General features: G+C 34.6%; 2 protein-coding genes across 12 annotated transcripts in view; one reads left to right on the top strand and one right to left on the bottom strand.

Annotated features, from left to right (window-relative positions):
* The window catches only part of LOC111045927 (ultraviolet-B receptor UVR8), a 95,148-nt gene that overhangs the window by 2,590 nt on the left and 71,264 nt on the right, over window positions 1-21,294 (bottom strand). For 7 of the 11 annotated variants that reach the window (XM_039437744.1, XM_039437822.1, XM_039437757.1 and 4 more), the window contains 3 exons: window positions 13,059-13,551; window positions 11,099-11,210; window positions 2,784-2,893 (listed from right to left, as the gene is read on the bottom strand). The gene's annotated coding sequence lies outside the window, so the exon portion shown is untranslated. The remainder of the gene's footprint in view (window positions 1-2,783; window positions 2,894-11,098; window positions 11,211-13,058; window positions 13,552-21,294) is intronic. The other 4 variants (XM_039437774.1, XM_039437788.1, XM_039437792.1 and 1 more) reach the window with 4 other exon arrangements.
* Window positions 5,840-19,389, top strand: LOC111055267 (myosin light chain 5). Its single transcript, XM_022342435.2, has 6 exons — window positions 5,840-6,097; window positions 11,710-11,985; window positions 14,170-14,292; window positions 15,817-15,953; window positions 17,377-17,425; window positions 18,711-19,389. The coding sequence occupies exons 1-6, from the start codon at window positions 6,053-6,055 to the stop codon at window positions 18,831-18,833; spliced, it is 753 nt and encodes a 250-aa protein (XP_022198127.1). The 5' UTR covers window positions 5,840-6,052; the 3' UTR covers window positions 18,834-19,389.

Raw genomic sequence — 21,294 nt, 5'->3', positions numbered from 1 at the left:
TTTATGTCTTTCGACAAGAATAAAACATTATTTTACATGCCTCTTGAACTTGGTCCGATTTTTTCCAAAAATTCTGAGTCGAATTTCAGGGAGTTCAGTGGAAGAATAGGAGGTGATGGAGCGGGAGGAGAATGTGGTGGAGGTGGAGGAGGAAGTTTGAGGGATTGAAGAAGGAGGAGGTTGGGGGAACAGAAGGAGGAGGTTGAGGAAAGAGGAGGAGGAGGAGAAGTGGAAGGAGGTGGAGAAGGAGAAAGATGGAAGGAAGAGGAACAGGAGGTGGATAGGGAGTAGGAGGAGGAAAAGGTAAAGAGAAGGAAGACGCGACAAGATCGACACGACTACGAGAATTTTGACAAGAAATAATAATAATAATAATAATAATATGAGAAATGACGTTGGATATAGATGAGTTGTGGCAACAGGGAGGCAGGGACACACACCGTCTAATTAATGCCCTTCATCAACGTCCATTATGCACCCAACACAAAATACAAGTTAGAATAATATGAAGGAGAATATGATGACGATGGGGAAGAAAGAAGGGGGATGAGGAAGAGGAGAGGGAATCATGTTGATGATAGAAGGGGAGGATATTGAGATTGGAACAATATTGACGATGAGAGCAAGAGAAAGTAGAATAAACTTGGAGAAAAAGAAAAATAGAGAGAATGAAGAAGAAAATTATGAAAATGATAGTGGCAATAATATAATTAATAAGAAGATCCTCTTATCAATTTTCGAGAAGTAAGCTGTCACAAGTCACAACGCAACTATATTGTAGTCTATAATTATTATTTAATTGGTGAATTTTTGGAGAAAATTGATTTGTGGCATATTCATTTATTCGTATTTTTACATGTTTTTTATTGGATCAAAGTGAAAAACAAGTGGAAATACTGTATAATAATGGCTCTATCTCACAGCCTTCATCGATGTGTAGATGATTGAACAGGACAGTGGCAGGCAGATTTGAAAAACCAAAGCTGTGCTTTTCGCTGCTGGATTTTTTAGTTCCATTTGAAGCTATCACAATTTTATCTATTCTATTGCAGCTTTACTATATCAAACACATTATGCAATATCTTTTTTGGGATCTATTATTGTAAAACTGTAATATTTACCATGTAGCATGTTGTTTTACTTACAACGGTAATCCAAACCCTCAGAAAATGGTGTGACGTCAGGTTGCGGTCTTCAGGCAGCACAAAGGGCCTTAATAGGCTTATTAGGCCTAACCAAGACGGTCATTGATCCTCTAAAAATGAAAGGTAAGTTTGATTACCCCATTGGCACATCTTGCAAACAAGCATTAGGCAAACATTATTTTTTTACTGAGAAAAAATCACTCAAGAACATGATCAAGATTATTGCAACAGTCAACACAATATTTTGAACTATGTAATATGTAATTTATTGATAATCACAGAATTAATTTAATTTCATAATAGCAATCACACAACAAAATAGTATACATAGTTGCAAACATTAATCGAATTAGGTTACATGATCAAATAATGATATCACCAATATAAATAATAATCTTCTAATGGCTGATTTCTAGCTTTCAACTGATAATATTATTGAAAATGTTTTGTTCAAGAACTTCTAAAAAAGCCAAATTACGTGTATTAACGTTGTATATTATATGTATAAAGGTTTTAAAACCTGGACAGAATTGAAACCTGGATTATTCAAAACGGAACAAATTTCCCATCTGAATACAATGGGTTGAGACTTGAGCTTGCAACAGACCAAATATCAGCGTTGCCAGACTGCATGAAATTAAGACTTTTCATGTGACACAATATCGTATTACTTTCCTTGTCATATTACCATAGGTAAGGAAAGTATTGCTTTCCGAAAAAAATTAAGGTACCCCAATTTCTACATTTCTATACGTTTCAAGGTCCCCTGAGTCCGAAAAAGTGGTTTTCGGGTATTGGTCTGTATTGTGTGTGTGTGTGTGTGTGTGTGTGTGTGTGTGTGTGTGTGTGTGTGTGTGTGTGTGTGTGTGTGTTACACGATAATGACTTGAAATTTGGAACTTAACGTCCTTACAATAAAAGGATCCGACACGATCAATTTCGATCAAATGCAATTCAAGATGGCGGCTAAAATGGCGAAAATGTTGTCAAAAACAGGATTTTTCGCGATTTTCTCGAAAACGGCTCCAACGATTTTGATTAAATTCATACCTGGAATAGTCATTGATAAGCTCTATCAATTGCCACAAGTCCCATATCTGTAAAAATTTCAGGAGCTCCGCCCCATCTATGCAAAGTTGGATTTCAGATTCCCAATTATCAGGCTTCAGATACGATTTAAACAAAAAAATTCGAGTGGAGAAGATTGAGCATAAAAATCTCTACAATTAATGTTGAGTAACATTGTCACAAGTCACAACGCAACTATATTGTAGTCTATAATTATTATTTAATTGGTGAATTTTTGGAGAAAATTGATTTGTGGCATATTCATTTATTCGTATTTTTACATGTTTTTTATTGGATCAAAGTGAAAAACAAGTGGAAATACTGTATAATAATGGCTCTATCTCACAGCCTTCATCGATGTGTAGATGATTGAACAGGACAGTGGCAGGCAGATTTGAAAAACCAAAGCTGTGCTTTTCGCTGCTGGATTTTTTAGTTCCATTTGAAGCTATCACAATTTTATCTATTCTATTGCAGCTTTACTATATCAAACACATTATGCAATATCTTTTTTGGGATCTATTATTGTAAAACTGTAATATTTACCATGTAGCATGTTGTTTTACTTACAACGGTAATCCAAACCCTCAGAAAATGGTGTGACGTCAGGTTGCGGTCTTCAGGCAGCACAAAGGGCCTTAATAGGCTTATTAGGCCTAACCAAGACGGTCATTGATCCTCTAAAAATGAAAGGTAAGTTTGATTACCCCATTGGCACATCTTGCAAACAAGCATTAGGCAAACATTATTTTTTTACTGAGAAAAAATCACTCAAGAACATGATCAAGATTATTGCAACAGTCAACACAATATTTTGAACTATGTAATATGTAGTTTATTGATAATCACAGAATTAATTTAATTTCATAATAGCAATCACACAACAAAATAGTATACATAGTTGCAAACATTAATCGAATTAGGTTACATGATCAAATAATGATATCACCAATATAAATAATAATCTTCTAATGGCTGATTTCTAGCTTTCAACTGATAATATTATTGAAAATGTTTTGTTCAAGAACTTCTAAAAAAGCCAAATTACGTGTATTAACGTTGTATATTATATGTATAAAGGTTTTAAAACCTGGACAGAATTGAAACCTGGATTATTCAAAACGGAACAAATTTCCATCTGAATACAATGGGTTGAGACTTGAGCTTGCAACAGACCAAATATCAGCGTTGCCAGACTGCATGAAATTAAGACTTTTCATGTGACACAATATCGTATTACTTTCCTTGTCATATTACCATAGGTAAGGAAAGTATTGCTTTCCGAAAAAAATTAAGGTACCCCAATTTCTACATTTCTATACGTTTCAAGGTCCCCTGAGTCCGAAAAAGTGGTTTTCGGGTATTGGTCTGTATTTGTGTGTGTGTGTGTGTGTGTGTGTGTGTGTGGTGTGTGTGTGTGTGTGTGTTTACACGATAATGACTTGAAATTTGGAACTTAAGGTCCTTACAATAAAAGGATCCGACACGATCAATTTCGATCAAATGCAATTCAAGATGGCGGCTAAAATGGCGAAAATGTTGTCAAAAACAGGATTTTTCGCGATTTTCTCGAAAACGGCTCCAACGATTTTGATTAAATTCATACCTGGAATAGTCATTGATAAGCTCTATCAATTGCCACAAGTCCCATATCTGTAAAAATTTCAGGAGCTCCGCCCCATCTATGCAAAGTTGGATTTCAGATTCCCAATTATCAGGCTTCAGATACAATTTAAACAAAAAAATTCGAGTGGAGAAGATTGAGCATAAAAATCTCTACAATTAATGTTGAGTAACATTTTCACCTAAAATTGAAATTAAGCTCGAAATTCGAGAAAATGTGATTATCCAATTGCAAACTGTTGGCAACTGTTGATTCTATTAAATGATTCACTATGAAGAGATATCAGACCTCGTATGTCTCCAGCGTTATTGTCCTGTCACCAGCTGGCTTAGATCTTTGCTTATAAGTAGACTTGTGATGCGCGTGAACACTACCGTCAGGTGATCAATTCTAATAACGGCAAGGAAAGTTGTGTGAGTGCGCCACACCAGATTTTTACTTTCCTTGCCCTATTACCATAGGTAAGGAAAGTATTGCTTTCCGAAAAAAATTAAGGTACCCCAATATCTAAATTTCTATACGTTTCAAGGTCCCCTGAGTCCAAAAAAGTGGTTTTTAGGTATTGGTCTGTGTGTGTGTGTGTGTGTGTGTGTGTGTGTGTGTGTGTGTGTGTGTGTGTGTGTGTGTGTGTATGTGCGTCTGTGTACACGATATCTCATCTCCCAATTAACGGAATGACTTGAAATTTGGAACGTTAGGCCCTTACAATATAAGGATCCGACACGAACAATTTCGATCAAATGCGATTCAATATGGCGGCTAAAATGGCGAAAATGTTGTCAAAAACAGGGTTTTTCGCGATAAAGTTATACCTGAAATAGTCATCGATAAGCTCTATCAACTGCCACAAGTCCCATATCTGTAAAAATTTCTGGAGCTCCGCCCCATCTATGCAAAGTTTGATTTTAGATTCTCAATTATCAGGCTTCAGATACAATTTAAACAAAAAATTTCGAGTGGAATAGATTGAGCATGAGAATTTCTACAATTAATGTTGAGTAACATTTTCACTTAAAATTGAAAAAAAGCTCGAAATTAGAGAAAATGTGATTATCCAATTGCAAACTGTTGGCAACTGTTGATTCTATTAAATGATTCACTATGAAGAGATAGAACACCTCGTATGTCTCCAGCGCTATTACCCTGTCACCAGCTGGCTCAAATCTTTGAATAGTAGACTTGAGATGCGCGTGTACACTAGCGTCAGGTGATCAATTCTCATAACGGCAAGGAAAGTTGTGTGAGTGCGCCACACCAGATTTTTTATTCAATGCAAAGACATTGCTGGGGTTATTAAATAATCGTATTTTATTCAATGCAAGGCATTGCTGGGGTTATCAAATGCAGCATTTTCACATTAAATGTATTAGTCACATGGTGTTGCGTGAGAGATCATATCAACTTTACACAACCTGGCATCGCAAATGCTTGTTTGCTAGAAAATCTTAATTATTGATTTTTCAAACTAGATAGTTTAAGCTTTAACAAAACAAGTGATGCAACGGCTGAAAATCCAAATAAGAAGTACCTAATAGAAGAAGAAAAAGGAAAAGAATGAGAAGAAGAGAAGGAGAAGAGTGGATGCAATATTATAATTATTATGATAGAAAATGAGAGAAATTGTAAGAATAAAGATTAAAAGAGAAGAGTAAAATATTAAGATGGGAGTTGAATGAGTGAATTTACAAGTTGGAAAAAAATAATGGTTTGTTTTAAGGAAGAAGAAGGTGGAGAAGTAGAAGGAGGATGAGTGGGAGCTGAAGAAGCTGAAAGAATTAGGACAAAAATGGAAAATGTAGAGGAAAATATAGTTTAAAAAAATGGAGGTAGAAGAAAAAAGAAGAAGAAACAGATGGAAGGAGAAGGAGAAGATGAGTATTTAGGGTGAGAAAGGGAGATGACACACACTCACACATCTCAACGCTATCCAGCAAAAGGTGAAGGGAGGGGGTAAGATGATGGAGAAAAATAAAAATAAGATGATGAAAAAGCAGTGTACCTAGGATACGGAGAGGGAGAAGAATTTTGGATCCGAAAGGCACTTTTAATATGCAAAATGAAATAGCACTAGCACTAGCGCCCTAGTCTTCTTCCGGAGCGGATGGAGCTCTAGTCACAGACTGCAATGACTTATTTTCTTTGAGGTAGTCAAGTCCTGTTGTCTTTTCAATTGACTAGTTGTTGATCATTTAGTTCTGATTTCGGTGAATTCAAGATGTCAGACGGTATTACCCTTCATGCCGCGCCTGAGCTTCAAAAGGTAACGAATTTTTTTATAAATATTATTAAAAAAAAACGGAATCAATAATTTGGTATAAAACTGTTTAGTTGTTGATTGATTGCTAGTGTTTCTTCATATAATTTTAATGATGACATTAACTCTCTTTCCTATTGCGTATTGTATTGTATTGATTCCAAGAATAAATAAAGATTTTCAATTTTATATTCTCTACTATATCAGTAGACACAAGATATGATTTGAACATTTTTCTAACTTTACTTCAGTCTCGTTTAAGCTATCCAAGCTTCTTTCTTGGCAAACCTTCCAAAAACACAAATGCAGATAGTTTTCCATGCTAATCTTTATAAATGAGAAACATGTGCGGTCTTTCTCTATACTACTCTATTACCTAAAAAACACAAGTTTAATTTTTATTACTCATAATTATCATTAAATTGTCGTTCCCGGCTGATTTATAACAATCGTGAGGACCAACGACGGCTCAAATGATGAATTCACGCTACACAAGATGGGACTTCACAGTTAGGGACCCCCACCAACAAAAAGCCTTAGGCCTACGAATTTACTTTTTATATACTATTATAATTTCCTTTTCTAATTCCTTTCAAATTTAATTATTTTGATTCATTGGCCTTAATTATCGAAAATCATTCGTCTTCTTATATTTTCTTCTGTTGATTGAATGTCTTCCTTCATTAATTACAATTTTGAGAATACGAATCTTCATCAATATCGATCCAATTTCCCCAAATACATGTGAACTTCTCATGTACATAACTTCAACTGTACATAAGTTCCACACTAACTTTCCTAACTGACTTACTTATGACTGAGCTGGATTTTAGCGATGAGCGGAGCAAGTGGAGCAAATGAGTTTTACAAATTGTCTGTTTGAGACACTTATTCCAGAAAGAGAATACTAGAATGATCACAAATTATTTAAAAAAATCAGGAAAAATACATACTCCTGTTTATACTTTTTTCGATCATCCACTGTACGGAACAAAGTGTGAGAATTTTCGGAGCTATGCTGGGCTCATCTTTATTGCTGTGTTCTATTGGATAGTCAACTTGACAATTATCAAATGTAAGTATCGTGATCACACTTTTATCCGTGTTTGATTAACCAGTTTGGTAGATAAGACTCAAGAATTGAAAGCAAATGTAAAACAATAGCTTTACTAGATTGAAGAGAATATCATGCTTGTCGAGTCACACTCATCATTGCATCGTTCGTACGACTTCCGCTTAGTCTAGTTCAGTCCGCTTCTGTTGGACTACAAACACCTAAACTAGCCTCTGTTTAGTAGCTCCTATTGGAATAGACTATTTATTGATTATAATAACGTGAATACAGCAGAGGAGCTTGTTGATTAGCTCTAGTTGACTTGCTCCGGCATTAGTCTTTCAAAAATGTTTCAGAAAATTTGACATCAGAGAATGATGCGAGCTGGCCATACGCAAGATAAAGCTTGTTAGTAGATTGATAGTGCAAGTGTGGAATATCTTTCACTGGCAACTTTGATAGAAGACAGTTTATTTATTTAGCCTATATTTTATGATAAATTAAAACTTTTGGAATGGCACAACAGTCTTATGCCCAAAACTATTCCTACTTCAAGTTATACAACATTCCAAATCTAGGTTGTGTACTTCACCAAATTCCAAATTTTACACCAACATTCCAAATCTAGGTTGTGTACTACAACTAAGCGTCACATTTCTAAAGATTTACTGTCCAAAAAATGTAATTTATAGTCCAAAGTTCTATGAAATGATTCGGCAGTAAATATAGATCCATCTCCTAATCCATGTTCACACGATTCTAGTGCATAGTATAATTGTCATAGTAAAGTTTCGTTCTCAGGCGGATTTCCAACATTTTCAATACATTTTACATTCTCTTGGCAATCATCGTATACTTCTATATTATCCTAAACTCTTCCTACGTATTATCTTGAATTCCTTATTCAGATATTCCTTATTATCCTGAATAGCTTCTCATACATAATCCTGAATAACTTTTTCACCATTATCTTGATCAATCCTTCTAAATAATCCTGAATTTGTTTCAGTTGAAGGCACTCTTTCAATGTCTGAGAATCTCGATGTTGAAACTACTTATTTATTTTTGAAAAACGGATTGCTTAACCTTCAACTAGTTTCCAATATTCTAAGCGATGCTTCTTTCTTGAAACTTGTACTGCATGTCATTAGAATCTTGCTTCGAATTATCAACTCAATATTCTAGCACAGTATGAATAGAAACTAATATCTTTTGGTCTAAAATTAATGAGTAGATTGATGTCAGCTATGGAAGATAATGAGAAAGGAGGTGTTAAAAAAGTATAGGTATATCAAGAGAAAATGTCTACTACAATGTGAGACCATTACAGGGTGTTGAACAATTTTCAATAAATAGCATGAGTGTTTTTTTGATTATATTTAGTTTATTCGTAAACTATTGATTTTGATTTTCCAACTATATCGTCCTATACTCATCGGAAGGAAAACCATTCAAATCAAATTTTGTTTCACACCATGTTTGTAGAGTAAAATCTTAATGTAATTATCAAAATCGAAGAATACAATTGAGAAGGATTTATTTTATGATAAGGAAGACAGATCTTTAACACAAAATTTCTATGGGTTTCGTCCCAAGCAAACCACTACGGAACCTTAGTTTTGATTCCCTCTCTCATTACCATTGCACCACTAAAAATTGATTCGATTTGTCGCAGAAAAGGTTGAATAACTGACAAACCTCTCAGTTTGCCAAAGCGGTTCTTCACCTGAACAAGAACACCAACAATGGTTGCCAGCCAGGTACAGGTGACCCAACAACAATCCTTTCTATAATGCGATTCACTTCAATCTGACAGCATAGTTTCATTCAACAAATGCTGACAGTTTGAAGTGACAAAATCTAAATAATCCTGAATTTGTTTCAGTTGAAGGCACTCTTTCAATGCCTGAGAATCTCGATGTTGAAACTACTTATTTATTTTTGAAAAACGGATTGCTTAACCTTCAACTAGTTTCCAATATTCCAAGCGATGCTTAGAATATTCTAAGATATATTATTAATATTCTTAGAATATTCTAATATTCTGTCAGCATTTGTTGAATGAAAATATGCTGTCAGATTGAAGTGACACGAGCAGATATGACCGCGTGTGTCAGTCGGTTGAAAATCTGGCTGAAAACTAGGATTACTTAGGATTTATAAAAAATTGAATGATTTGTATAGTACAAATAAATTAAATGTATAAATCAAATAATTTATTCAATCAGGTTGGAGTATTGTAAGAATTTATCAACATGCAATACGTTGAAAGCACGTCATGACGCTGATCTAAAAGCCAATGCTTGACGGCACATATTTTTTCATGTTCAACAATCCCTCTTTTATCCGATTCACGGTTACTGGAGAGGAATAGACGGTTCAAATTCATAAGCTTTAGAATTATTTGAATTCCTACATACAAATATTATTATCAATTGTATTTTTTATGCTTTATATTGACTTACACTTAGCAAAATACAACATTGTAAAGGTGGGAAAAAGTATTAATCAACTACATTAGGATATCTCTATTAATACCTTGATTTTTTAGCCATGGTTTGAAATGTTGGCAAAAAATCTAAAAAAAACCAGGCCCCCCAAAAATTTTGATGGCGCAAATTGCGCCATGCCCCCCCCCTTCTGGGCACCCCTGAATAGACCTACACTGTCTATTAAGAAAAGTAATATGGTACAGGAATACTGGAAAAAGTACTGTAACTGTACCGTTCTTTGTATGGTAACTAAAGCTCTGTAACTTCTTTGGTGTACTGTAACGTGAATGACTGGCCTCAGAAACGATTAAATAGCTCCCCAGAATATAAAAACTACAACTCACTTTATTACATTATATTTATCGGTTATGAATTGACAATGTAAAAATAGCACTTTTCGAGGTTGGGAGCGAACAAGGTCAACCTGGTGGGGGGGGGATAGGTGATAAATTACAAGACTATTACGTGAAACGTGTACTCGTGTTACTTATAATGTCAACGCTAATTTAAAAGTTTACATAAATATAGACCACCTTCCTATTTTTAACTCGGACTCGACACTCGAATTTGGTTTCATGGGAGAGCAGAGCGAGAGGGAGATTGCAGCTGGAGAAAACCAGAAAGAGAGTGCGGGACGAATATGAACAGCTGGAGCAATAATGATGATAGTGATAGAGACGAAATCAGAAGGGAAAAGGAAAATATTAAACAGGAAGAGATGAAAAAAAGAGAGGAATAATAAGTAAATCGTTTCTGTATCATAGATAAGTTATCTGTGTAAATTTAATTTTAATATACGTATGCGAACTGTTACTCACGAACAGACCAACAGGTCCATGTGAGTACAGTTTCAATTATTTTGTGAAATAGTTTAAACATAGATAAAATCTTCTTTAAATTTGTACATTTACTGATGTTTTATAAATCTGATTTTTTTTAAACAATAAATTCAATCAAATTTAATCCAATTCAATTCCCTCAGGAAAAAAGAGGCACATCATTCAATAGATACTCACATAACTGATGTTGAATAATATAAATGAGGGACACATACATTTTTTTCAACAACAGAAATTAAATCTTAAATTATTTTTATATATTCGACTTTTATGACACCACATGTTTCGTTCCTGTCATTTTCAAGAGTCCAAATAGATTATTAAATAAATGGAATAGATAATATACGTAATAACTTAATTATCGGATTGCTTTTATTCCTATTTCTCTCAAATATTTATCATAATTTACAAAATGTGGAAATTTTCGCATGTGAATTTTAATCAATTATGAATTCAAAAATATTTGGAATATTCTACTTTTGAGTTAATTTTTTCTCTACCAAGTTCCAAGTCTAAAATTTCTATTTGAATCACGTCGTGTTCTTGAAAGATAAATTAAATGTTCATTAAAGACAAATGAAAGTGTACTAGTTGAAATGACCAAGAAAATTAATATACTCACTGCTTTGACGTCCTCCACCACCGACCTCCATCAACAGCGGTCGTCCCAGCTCGAAAGGGGATGAGTTCAAATCCAACCCCTCATCAGTTAATGTCCTCAAACTACCACACAACTGAAAACATATACAAAACGTTGTATTTAGTGAGAGAAAAGGTTTTTGCATCTAGTGAGATTCGCTTTGAAACGGCATCTTTATGGGAATCATGGATGTTACTTATTATGGATGCTGACAGTATATATGAAGGCTTCCATGGAAAAAGGTTGTACATTTGAAAAAAATACAGAGAAGTAAAAAATAGTCTCTCATTTCAATTGCGAACTCATGAGGAGGGTGGCACCGAAGTCGATCAGATAAAGACCTTAATCCCGATTACCGACTGCCACTATTGGTTGTCCCTGCTACATTTTGTAGCCTCTTGATTAAAACAAACTTTTTCACATAACAAATCATTTGACAAAATGCCGAATTGAGTGTTGAAGGTTGTCTCTTGTAAATGTGTAGCCTTTCGATTAAAACAAACTTTTTCTTATAACTTTCCACATAACTCCGTAGTTCTGTTTGTCATAGTGAAGGGCGGGCCCTAAGTACACATTATTTTTACTGGTTACAGAAAAAGAAGAAGAGCACAACAAAGGCGCCAGCCAGCGGCGACCTGAAGAAAAAGGGCGGTGCAAAGGGTGGAGGTGGAGGAGGGGAAGAGGACGAGGACTACTTGGAGGAGTTGGCCGAACAGGAGCGCGTGCTCGCCCTGCAGCGTGCAGACGCCAAGCGTCGCGAGAGCCGCAGTGTGCATGACGTCGACTATGTCGTCCCGGCGGCTGCCACCAAGAAGGACATCGACCTCCTCCACAACATCGACGAGGAGAAGATGCAACAACTCCGCGATGTACGTCAACCCATTCATCTTATTATTCTAAAACTTCTTCTAATACAGTGAGGTCCACGTTGAGGAGGGTACAGACTTGAGCGCCACGAACACGCGCATTTCACTTTTCATCAACTGATGCTACGCATATTATATCTGTACCTTACTGTTTCTGTACAAAAAATACAGATATAATCAGCTGATGAAAAGTGAAATGCGCGTTTTTGTGGTGTTAACGTCTGAAGGCTACGCAGCTCTATAATAGGCTAGTCCAGTCAAATGGTCGTTTTTCAGTAAACAGCCCTGAAAGGATTTTTCTCGACGGTTCTATATGTATTTTGAGGCGCTGAATTCGAATCTGAAATTCGCTGACACGCCAGAGGGCGGCTTCAACCCCAAAACCCCCAAACTTTCGGCCTTTTTTTAATGTTTCCATTTAATCTCGAGAACCTTGAGTTTTTCAAGATAAAACATTCTCTAAGAAAATAAAGATAATAAAATTTTCAATAAATTGAGTGGTCGCGCAGACTCTACCATTTTGGGTTCCGGAGCTACAAATTTTCAAAAAAGGGGTATTTTTCAAGGGTTTTTCAAAATTATTGTGCAAACCTACCACTTCTACCCTATACAACATGGATCTTTTTCTAGTAATGATAGAAACCACACATCATGCTTAAAACACTTGTTCTGTCATTATAGTGGTCACCCTTACTATGATTGAATTTGTAGTTAATAGACTGTATCATATTATTTACTATAGTCGACAGTACTAGGTAAATACCATTGTTTCAATTGCTACATTTCACTGTTGCATATCCATACTTTTTCACTGTTAAAATTAAACTTGAATTTTAAAAAACACTTTTAAAGTGAAAATGCACTTATTTTGGTAGTGACGATCGTTTCGACCTGTTGTTGGTCATCATCAGACTGTTTGATGATGACCAACAACAGGTCGAAACGATCGTCACTACCAAAGTAAGTCCATTTTCACTCCAAAAGTGTTTTTTGAATTCAAGTTTCATGATTTCAGTTTACAACTAGACTAATTTTTTCTTAATTGTTAATAAATTATAGTTATTTATTAATTTTACCTTCAAAATCATCATCTGGAATTGATTCGGCCGGCACCTCTCCAACAAAATTGATTCCATAAGACTATCATTTTCATAGGGTTTCCGGTTTGGAGATGATGGTCCACCGCTGGTCTTCAATTTTTTCGTCGAATGACTGCCTGATCTGCCTTCCATTGTCTCTTCAACCTTTTCCAGACATTTTGCAATTTGCAAATGACTCCTTTTTGCGATTTTTTGATCACATTTGAATTCACCCGTAATTCTATTCCATATAATTTTATTCAATTGTTCATTATGTTTGTCTTGCTCATTTTTCTATTTCAGGATATTTCATGCTGCAATATTTCAATTTTATCTTTTCAAAACGAATGCATTTTTTGTACTTATCAATACTCATAATTATTTTAATTTATGAAACATATTAATTTGTATGTTTATACAATTATATGTATGTGTATGTATATGTATGATATAGCCTATTGTTTTACATTCGACGATTTCCTATACTCTCCTAGAATCACCAAAAACAAACAAACATACAAACTTGAAATCACACAATCAATAGGCCTACACAATACACAGAATCAAAACGTTATGTTCACAAAACAATAATTATGTTACAAAAATATAGTTTGGAGAGCATGCTTATTTGAATTAGAACGCTCCAATCAGCTGTTTTGCTATAATGCCAACAATACAAAACCAAAAACCTGTATTTTTCCCTCTTGTTTATTGCTTCAAGTCCTGGACTCAAAAATAGCTCTAGGACTCAATAGATCCTGGAGTCTAGAAGATAAATTCCTGCCTCAGAAAAACGATTTAGATCCGAGGGCTTATTTTAGTCTTGAGCTCTGCAAGTCAAGAACTTATAGATCCCAAGCTCGGAAACAAGCCCTTAAGAGCAGAGAATGAAGAAGAAGATAAGTAGAAGGGTTGAGGCCTACAGAGTTGAGGCCCGGTTTCTGGGACACTAATCTTATCGAATCTAATGGACCATTAAACCTAGATTTAATAAGTGTCTTATACTAAGATCTTAGTACTTTGGATTCAATTATGAAGCGAGAGCAAAATAATTAATAATTCAATTCAAATGTTGATCAAAATATTTAGAAAGCTATTCTGGTTTCAGGCATTCTTTATGTTTGATTTTGATCATGACGGAGTGATAGGCAAGAACGACCTGAGAGTAACACTGCAAACCATGGGCAAGGACGACATTTCAGAGGAGGAACTCGATACTATGTTATCAGAGGTAATTGATTCATAATCCAATCACTCAACTGTTCACAATAGAAAGAATCATGCGTGATTGTAATAATAATCATTAGTTATGGAACAATGTTCCTTCTTCGTTTCATGTTATTTGTTGAATCACTCATGTAAGAATATTAAGTTGAAATATAATACTTGGTTAAATTTGTAGAATATATTTGTTTAAATAAGTAGAAGAATGTTAAGTGAGATATGGTAGCTTTAGAAGTAGGTGACCTATCTTTAGAGGGTAATGTAACGTTATTTATTATTGTTTGAAATTACCTAAAATCGCTTACTAATAACATGCAATGCAAAAAGAGATTGTTGCATTATTGAGACGACTCCATCAGCATGCCTTGGTGTGCACTGCAACAAACTTTCAGTGATCACTCATCACTATTATTCACTTAGCCATATCTCACTTGATATTCTTTCAATCTTAAAAAATAAGGCGTCAATTGATTTGAAATTAAATTTACTAAAAAAAATTATTTCTGTAGGTTTTTGGAAAATCAACGGTTTTTTTGTTATTCATGAAATAAAATTTTAAACGACCGCCATTTTGTTTTATGAATTTGAAAAATCGTCATTGTTTTTTTAACTCTATCTTGTTGTCCTGATAGTGCAGTTTCATTTCAATATGTTCAGCCATTGAACAGAAAAAAGTAAGTGAAAAAAGCAAAATGGCTGCTGTGTGAGTAACTAAGGACTTTCGGACAGTTTAAAAATGATATTCGAATAAGTTTCGTACCCAGGAACAATGCCCTCGAATACTGGTAGGGAGTTTGGATACATCCTGTATATTAATAGATGCTTAATCAATATAATTTATCACAGTTTGTTAGTTGAACACTGATGATTACTTAAATCAGGGAATCAAATTCTCTGTAGAGGTCTGCAATAATTGCAAACAACCAATGCCAATGCCCGGTTTCACCAAGATTGGTAAAGACATTTGGACATGATCAATTATCAGGTACGGTTTACAACGAGTGCACTGCAACACAGGATTCCTATGGCGAAGATAATAATTCACACTTGCAATGCACACTTGTAAAACGTACACGTCTTGACCATTCTCAAATATCTTGGTCGAGCTTGATGAAACCGGGCACGAGAGTATAATAAGTATAGTGAGGTCCACTTTATAATGGCATTATTCGATTGAAAATGGTGTTGTTAAATCCTTGTCTATAATTCTCTAGTTACATGCGAGAGACCAAAAAATAATTCCTTTGAACCACTCCCACGCCCTTAGCACTAGGGAACTTAGCGTAGGGGTGGGGACTTTTGATATAGTTTACCTCCTTACTACCCTGAACAGAACTGCGGGATCAAAAATTGTCTTCCAAACTTTTCCCTCTATAACCTTCCCTTGACTGGACTGAAAATGCTTGTAAGGTAAAAAATGCCTTCCCATACTAGTAACATGATGTAATATTGAATTTGCGAATATAAAGTGATTATAATAATACAATGTAAAAAGATTATAGGGCTAAAAAGGGAGTGATGGTGATTGCAGGCTCTGCACCCGTTGGACTTTGACGCGTTTGTCGTGCTGCTCGGTTGCAAAACCATTGAGCTGGACCCGGAGGAGGTGATAAGGGACGCCCTGTCACGCTGGGACTACGACGGATCTGGCAAAATTAACGAACAAAGGTAAGCTTAGCATCGGGCTAGGTTTCCATTAGGTTGATAAAGCTTGCCTAGTGCCTATGCACATACTACTTGTCAGCTTAAGAAACACTCAATTATTAGGCTATATAGATTCTGCCAACCTACCCAAATGTCATACAAATGACCCGGGAAATCAGCCATCGAAAAATTAGTAACTTGTGAAAAATAATGCGAATAAATAAATGAAATATGTATACTATTTATTATACATTATTATTATTATCATCTATTTCTCGTGCATTTTCTTTTTATTTATTCATTTCATTCAATGACAAAAATAAGTAGTGAGAGAAAAACAAGAAAATAGCGTTTACTGTGTCAAACACAATAATTTAGAAAAGTATATTACTAATTTTCATGTCACATCCAAATTTCTGTTTATGCCAAAGGTTTTTCCACTCCAACAATAATCCGCAAGGAATTAAGATTAATTTCGAATTTGAAGGTTTGATAATAAAGCCAGTAAACACTATTTATTGTTATATAACAGAAATTCTGTTGTTTATTTATTTATTTGTGGATACAATCACAAATCATATGAATATGATTGGGAAGGAGCAACAGGCTTGGCCCAAAACTTTTCCATTCCCAAATTTTGATAATGAAATGTTAAAAAAACAGGTTATGATTCTAGGTTAAGATTTTCGTTATGAATAAATACGTTATTATTATTATCACTACTATCAGCTATTTCGTGAATTACAACAAAACTTGAATTAGACAAATCACTGGTCTTATCTCAATGAATCCATTTCTTTGATACATTCATTTGATTCATTTCGAATTGTTGTCTGCATATTTTTAATTTATTTTTTTCTGAGAGTGATGCCCAAAGGCTTCTGTGTGGGTAATGAGACGGATGATGATGGGATAGATGAATGGATTTACACCTTTAGAGTATGATCGTATTGGATGGACGTATGTGCTAGTGCACGCTTGGTCATGTATGACAAAAATCTGGAAATAAAAAATAGGAATACACTGCACGCGTGTACTTGTCGGTGACATTCAATGTGAGCAGCTACAGGCACGTCACAACATGTTTCTATCGCTCTTTCCATATTTTGTTTCACATGTAGGCGCTTGGTTATACATGAGCAAACGTGCACTTGCACATACGACCATAGGCCTACCTGCATTCAATGTGTTCATACCCACCCCTTGGTGTGCACCGACCAACCGGCCGCATTTTCAAACTATTATTTATCGTTAGAAGAGTCGGCTCTTTAAGCGGTCAACGGTATTAACAGACGAATAAATCATTTCATCTTTTGAATTTAAAATATTGAAAATAACTCTATAATAATATCTATAATAGTGAATATAATAATAATTGAAATATTAAAAATATAGCAGATGAAAATTAGAAGTTGAATATAATTCATTCATAAAATAACATTTTCAGGATAAAGCACGACTTAATGACATGGGGAGACAAGTTCACCCAAGAAGAGGTAAAGTATGAATAAATAACAGTTACATGAATAATTGAGATCAATTACTGTAGGTCGAGTTAAGAATGTTTTCACAGCAATGACTATGCACAATAAAAAGTCATAAATCTCGAAACAGAAATAATTGAGAACCCAAAACATGATTAGCAAATAAAAATGAACTCTAAAAAATGCAATAGTGTATGAAGCACTATTGTATCATATGCCATTGTTTTGTTGGCAGGAACCAAGTCATCCAACGCAGACCATTGTTAATTTACAAGAAAAAACCCGGACAATTTGCTCCCCTGAAGATGTTTATCTAAGGATATTCAAGCCTTTTAGAGCCGTTTGCACAGTCAATGCTTAAACTGAATTTAATCAGCTGTTGGCTTGAACTCAAAATGAAACACATTATAACAAACGATACTTGAAACCGTTTTAATCCAGTTTAAAATGAAATTTAGTTTAAACTGTCACTGTGCAAACGGCCCTTAGTTGGGTAAGATGAGGATAATAAGAATAACCAACTATAAGAAAAACTAATTCTGTTGGAAGCGATACCATCATGTCAATCATATAGACAAAGCCATATAAACCCATAAACCAGAATACAGGTGTACTGATGCCACCAGATAGACTTTGACCTATATTCTTATTCATTACAAACTAGCAGGTGATCCGTCCTTTTCACCGGGAGAAATCTCGGTGTGAATGTGAGGGTGAGTTTTGTAGAAAGCAATCTCCTTATGTCCAAGAATATAATAGAATTATTTATTACTTTGATAAAATTACGTGGATAATCTTCATTAGAGTTGAAAATTCTTAGTAAAAGAGATTTTGATTGGTTTCGAACCAGAAACCTTTCATTCATGAATCGCGCATGCTACCAATTTACGCCATAGTTTTTCTTAAAAAAGCTCTATTTTGTGCAGTCTAACGATTTTGTATGACTCAGTGATTATTTTAAGTGCGGACACAAGTGGTCTTTGATGTAGGCATTCTCTTTGCACAATTATTGCGCATTGAATTTGCACAAATAACCGTGGTTTTCAGATAACGTTTTCTTACTCTATACTCCATTTAATCTCATTGCTGCTAGATACGACGCTATTATTGAGGTTGTTTTATTCGCATTTCGACAACAGAAACATGTTCTGGTTTACAGTCAACCTGAATAGCTTTCAATATTGGATCAATAATAAATGATAAGTTGTTGTAATAACAACTCTCCAATTCTTGCTACTAGTTAGAATGATATTTTCAACTTCAAAAACGTTCCACTAACAATGTGTAATGGTTACAGGTTGACATAGCCTTGGAAGACGCTCCAGTACACGAGGACTTTCGAGAAACGCCCGATCAGAGAATGATCGACTATGTACAATTTTGTAAAATTTTGTGCGGCTTACGGGCGAAAACTGAATAAATGGGTTCAATATAAGAAACAAAACGCATTTCCACAATAGGGGAGGAAGAGAGAGTTGAAGAATAATATAGAAAACGGTTCTTTTGGAATGTGGGGGCGTTAAAACGTCGAGAAGTAATCAAATTTGGGCACCTTAATGTTTTTGGAAAGTAATAATTTTCTTACTGATGGTAGTAGAGCCACAAAAGTGGAAAAGCTGGACGAAGGGACTACCATAGAATAAAAATTTAAACAAAACTCATAATCAAAAATGTTGTGGATTTCTAGTCACAAGATGGTGCAATAAATAAAATAGAATTCAAGTGCAACCAGTTTTGATTTTTACAAAAATCATATCATGGAAGAATGTGTAACATAAAATGGAAAAATGACAAAAAGTAAAATCATTGATGATTATGCCTATTATTAGAATTAGTGCAAAATCCAGAGCATGAATGGAAGTGAATCGCATTAGGCTCAAGTTGGGGATGAATAAAATCTATTTTTAGTAAAATATGTTGAAAATGAGATTATAGGGTATAAGATTAGTGTGAATAAAACTGCACATCATGTTGTATTGTGTGTCATTCTTTGAATATGTTATCCACCTAATATCCTTACATCCACTTGTTCGGTTCTACTTTCAAAACTATAGTATTTTCAAGCTAACTTTTTTCAACACAACTTTTTGATAAAACTTGAATGGTACTGATCGGAATCAAAAATATTTAATTGAATATTGAAGGGGACAGCGGCAACTTTAAACAGAGCAAGTTGTGGAGTTATGCAACGTTGTATTATGTAGTTTCGGCTATGTCCACCTGTCCCCCCCCCCATCTTGTCAAACTTCAAATCTGACTACATCATAATTTTGCACTATATTATACCACCAAAAAAATGTTGTACCCCAACCCTTACCGATATATAAGCAGCATAAAAAGGTGGGAAAAGGGGAGAAATCTCTCCCCCTTTTGTCAAAAATGAAATCTGACTACACCATCATGCGTTGTACTAATTTTGTACCATCATCCTGACCGAGATATACGAGTATTTTCCCACTTTTGTCAAAATTGCAATCCAACTACACAATAATTTTGTACCACCAAAACAATGTTGTACTCCAAACATTAAGGTAAAATTGAAATTGTACTACACCATAATTTTGAGCCATTTTGTATCGTCAATAAAAATGTTTGTTCCTCTCCTCATCAAAAGTTATTTGAGTATGAACTATTCGTAACATTATCTTGTGTTACAGAAGTAGTTGTTTCCTTTGTCTATAATCTGCAGCGTATCATTTGAACCAATCAACATAATACAGCAGAGAAAAACTGTTGTTTATGCCACTAAAAACTTATATTTGGGTATTTATCATTGTCAATGGTAATTGTTATTCAGAACCCATATAGTCATCACTATTACAACAATTCACATAAATATATGGTACTATTACCGTGCTATGTTACAATTTACCGTGTGTATAGCATTATATGACATTCGATATATCTCAAGTTGCAAAGGAAGATTTCTTAGATGATATGATGATGTTTCCCAAATTTCATTCGTTCTTCTTGTGTAAGCAACGTAATGCCCTATTGCATTCGTATTGTCGTTTCCAATGAAGCCAACACAGCCACGTAAATGAAATCACGTTTCATTGATGAGGAGGAGGATGGGAAGCTCTCTGAGCTAAAAGGTAGGCGCACACAGATCGTCATCGGACGGACGGCACGCATCGGACGGATCGTACTTTTTTGAGGTGCTGCGCACACTAGTCGTCATCGGAGCATTGACATTTTAGTTCATTGCGACGTATGTCGAGTCGAGTGTGAATTAGGAATTAAATGAACGAATATTACAGTATATAAGTGATGGATATCAATAGCGAAATTGAAATTGATTCATTTTTCTTCTTCTTCTTTTACAAAAATACAATATATATATACAATATAAAATTTGAAGAAGGCTCCTCATATGGGCAAATGCCTGTGAGTGAGGAGCGAGTTCCAAATACAATTGAGTATTCTATACTTGTAAGAATAAAGACAAATCATAGAAAAGTAAAGATTTAAGCTTTTAGAATTAATTATAAATAACAAGCGACAAAATAACTATAATAAAATCTAAAATACCTATGAGTAGTATAATACAGTATATTTTCAAGTAGGTAACTTACACTTCTCAGGCTTCGACGTAGATGGATGTCAACATGCACTCCGAAACACACACACACACACACACACACACACACCCATAATCAATTACTCAATTACATAATCAAATAAACTCATAATCTATTGACATAAGTAGAAATAACATAATCATCCAGCTCATTACAACTGATACTATAGAGATCCACTCATCAACATTTTTTTTAAATGACCAATTCTTTTATTTACTCGGTTTTTTATATTTTCAGATAATTTGGAAAAGAATATATCAAATCAAAATTTATTTCCATAAAAACACTTTACAAAACAAA

The sequence above is a fragment of the Nilaparvata lugens genome, chromosome 1 (genome assembly GCF_014356525.2).
Source record: "Nilaparvata lugens isolate BPH chromosome 1, ASM1435652v1, whole genome shotgun sequence".
NCBI classification, from domain to species: domain Eukaryota; kingdom Metazoa; phylum Arthropoda; class Insecta; order Hemiptera; family Delphacidae; genus Nilaparvata; species Nilaparvata lugens.
The sequence above is the reverse complement of the archived record's forward strand: the minus strand, read 5'-3'. Positions and strand labels throughout refer to the sequence as shown.

What these genes read in the sequence shown, in the direction of transcription:
- LOC111055267 (XM_022342435.2), top strand. Translation starts at nt 6,053, where the DNA reads ATGTCAGACGGTATTACCCTTCATGCCGCGCCTGAGCTTCAAAAG. An exon ending in AGATGCAACAACTCCGCGAT is followed by an intron (nt 11,986 to 14,169) that starts GTACGTCAACCC and finishes TTCTGGTTTCAG; the next exon opens with GCATTCTTTATGTTTGATTT. An exon ending in ACAAGTTCACCCAAGAAGAG is followed by an intron (nt 17,426 to 18,710) that starts GTAAAGTATGAA and finishes TAATGGTTACAG; the next exon opens with GTTGACATAGCCTTGGAAGA.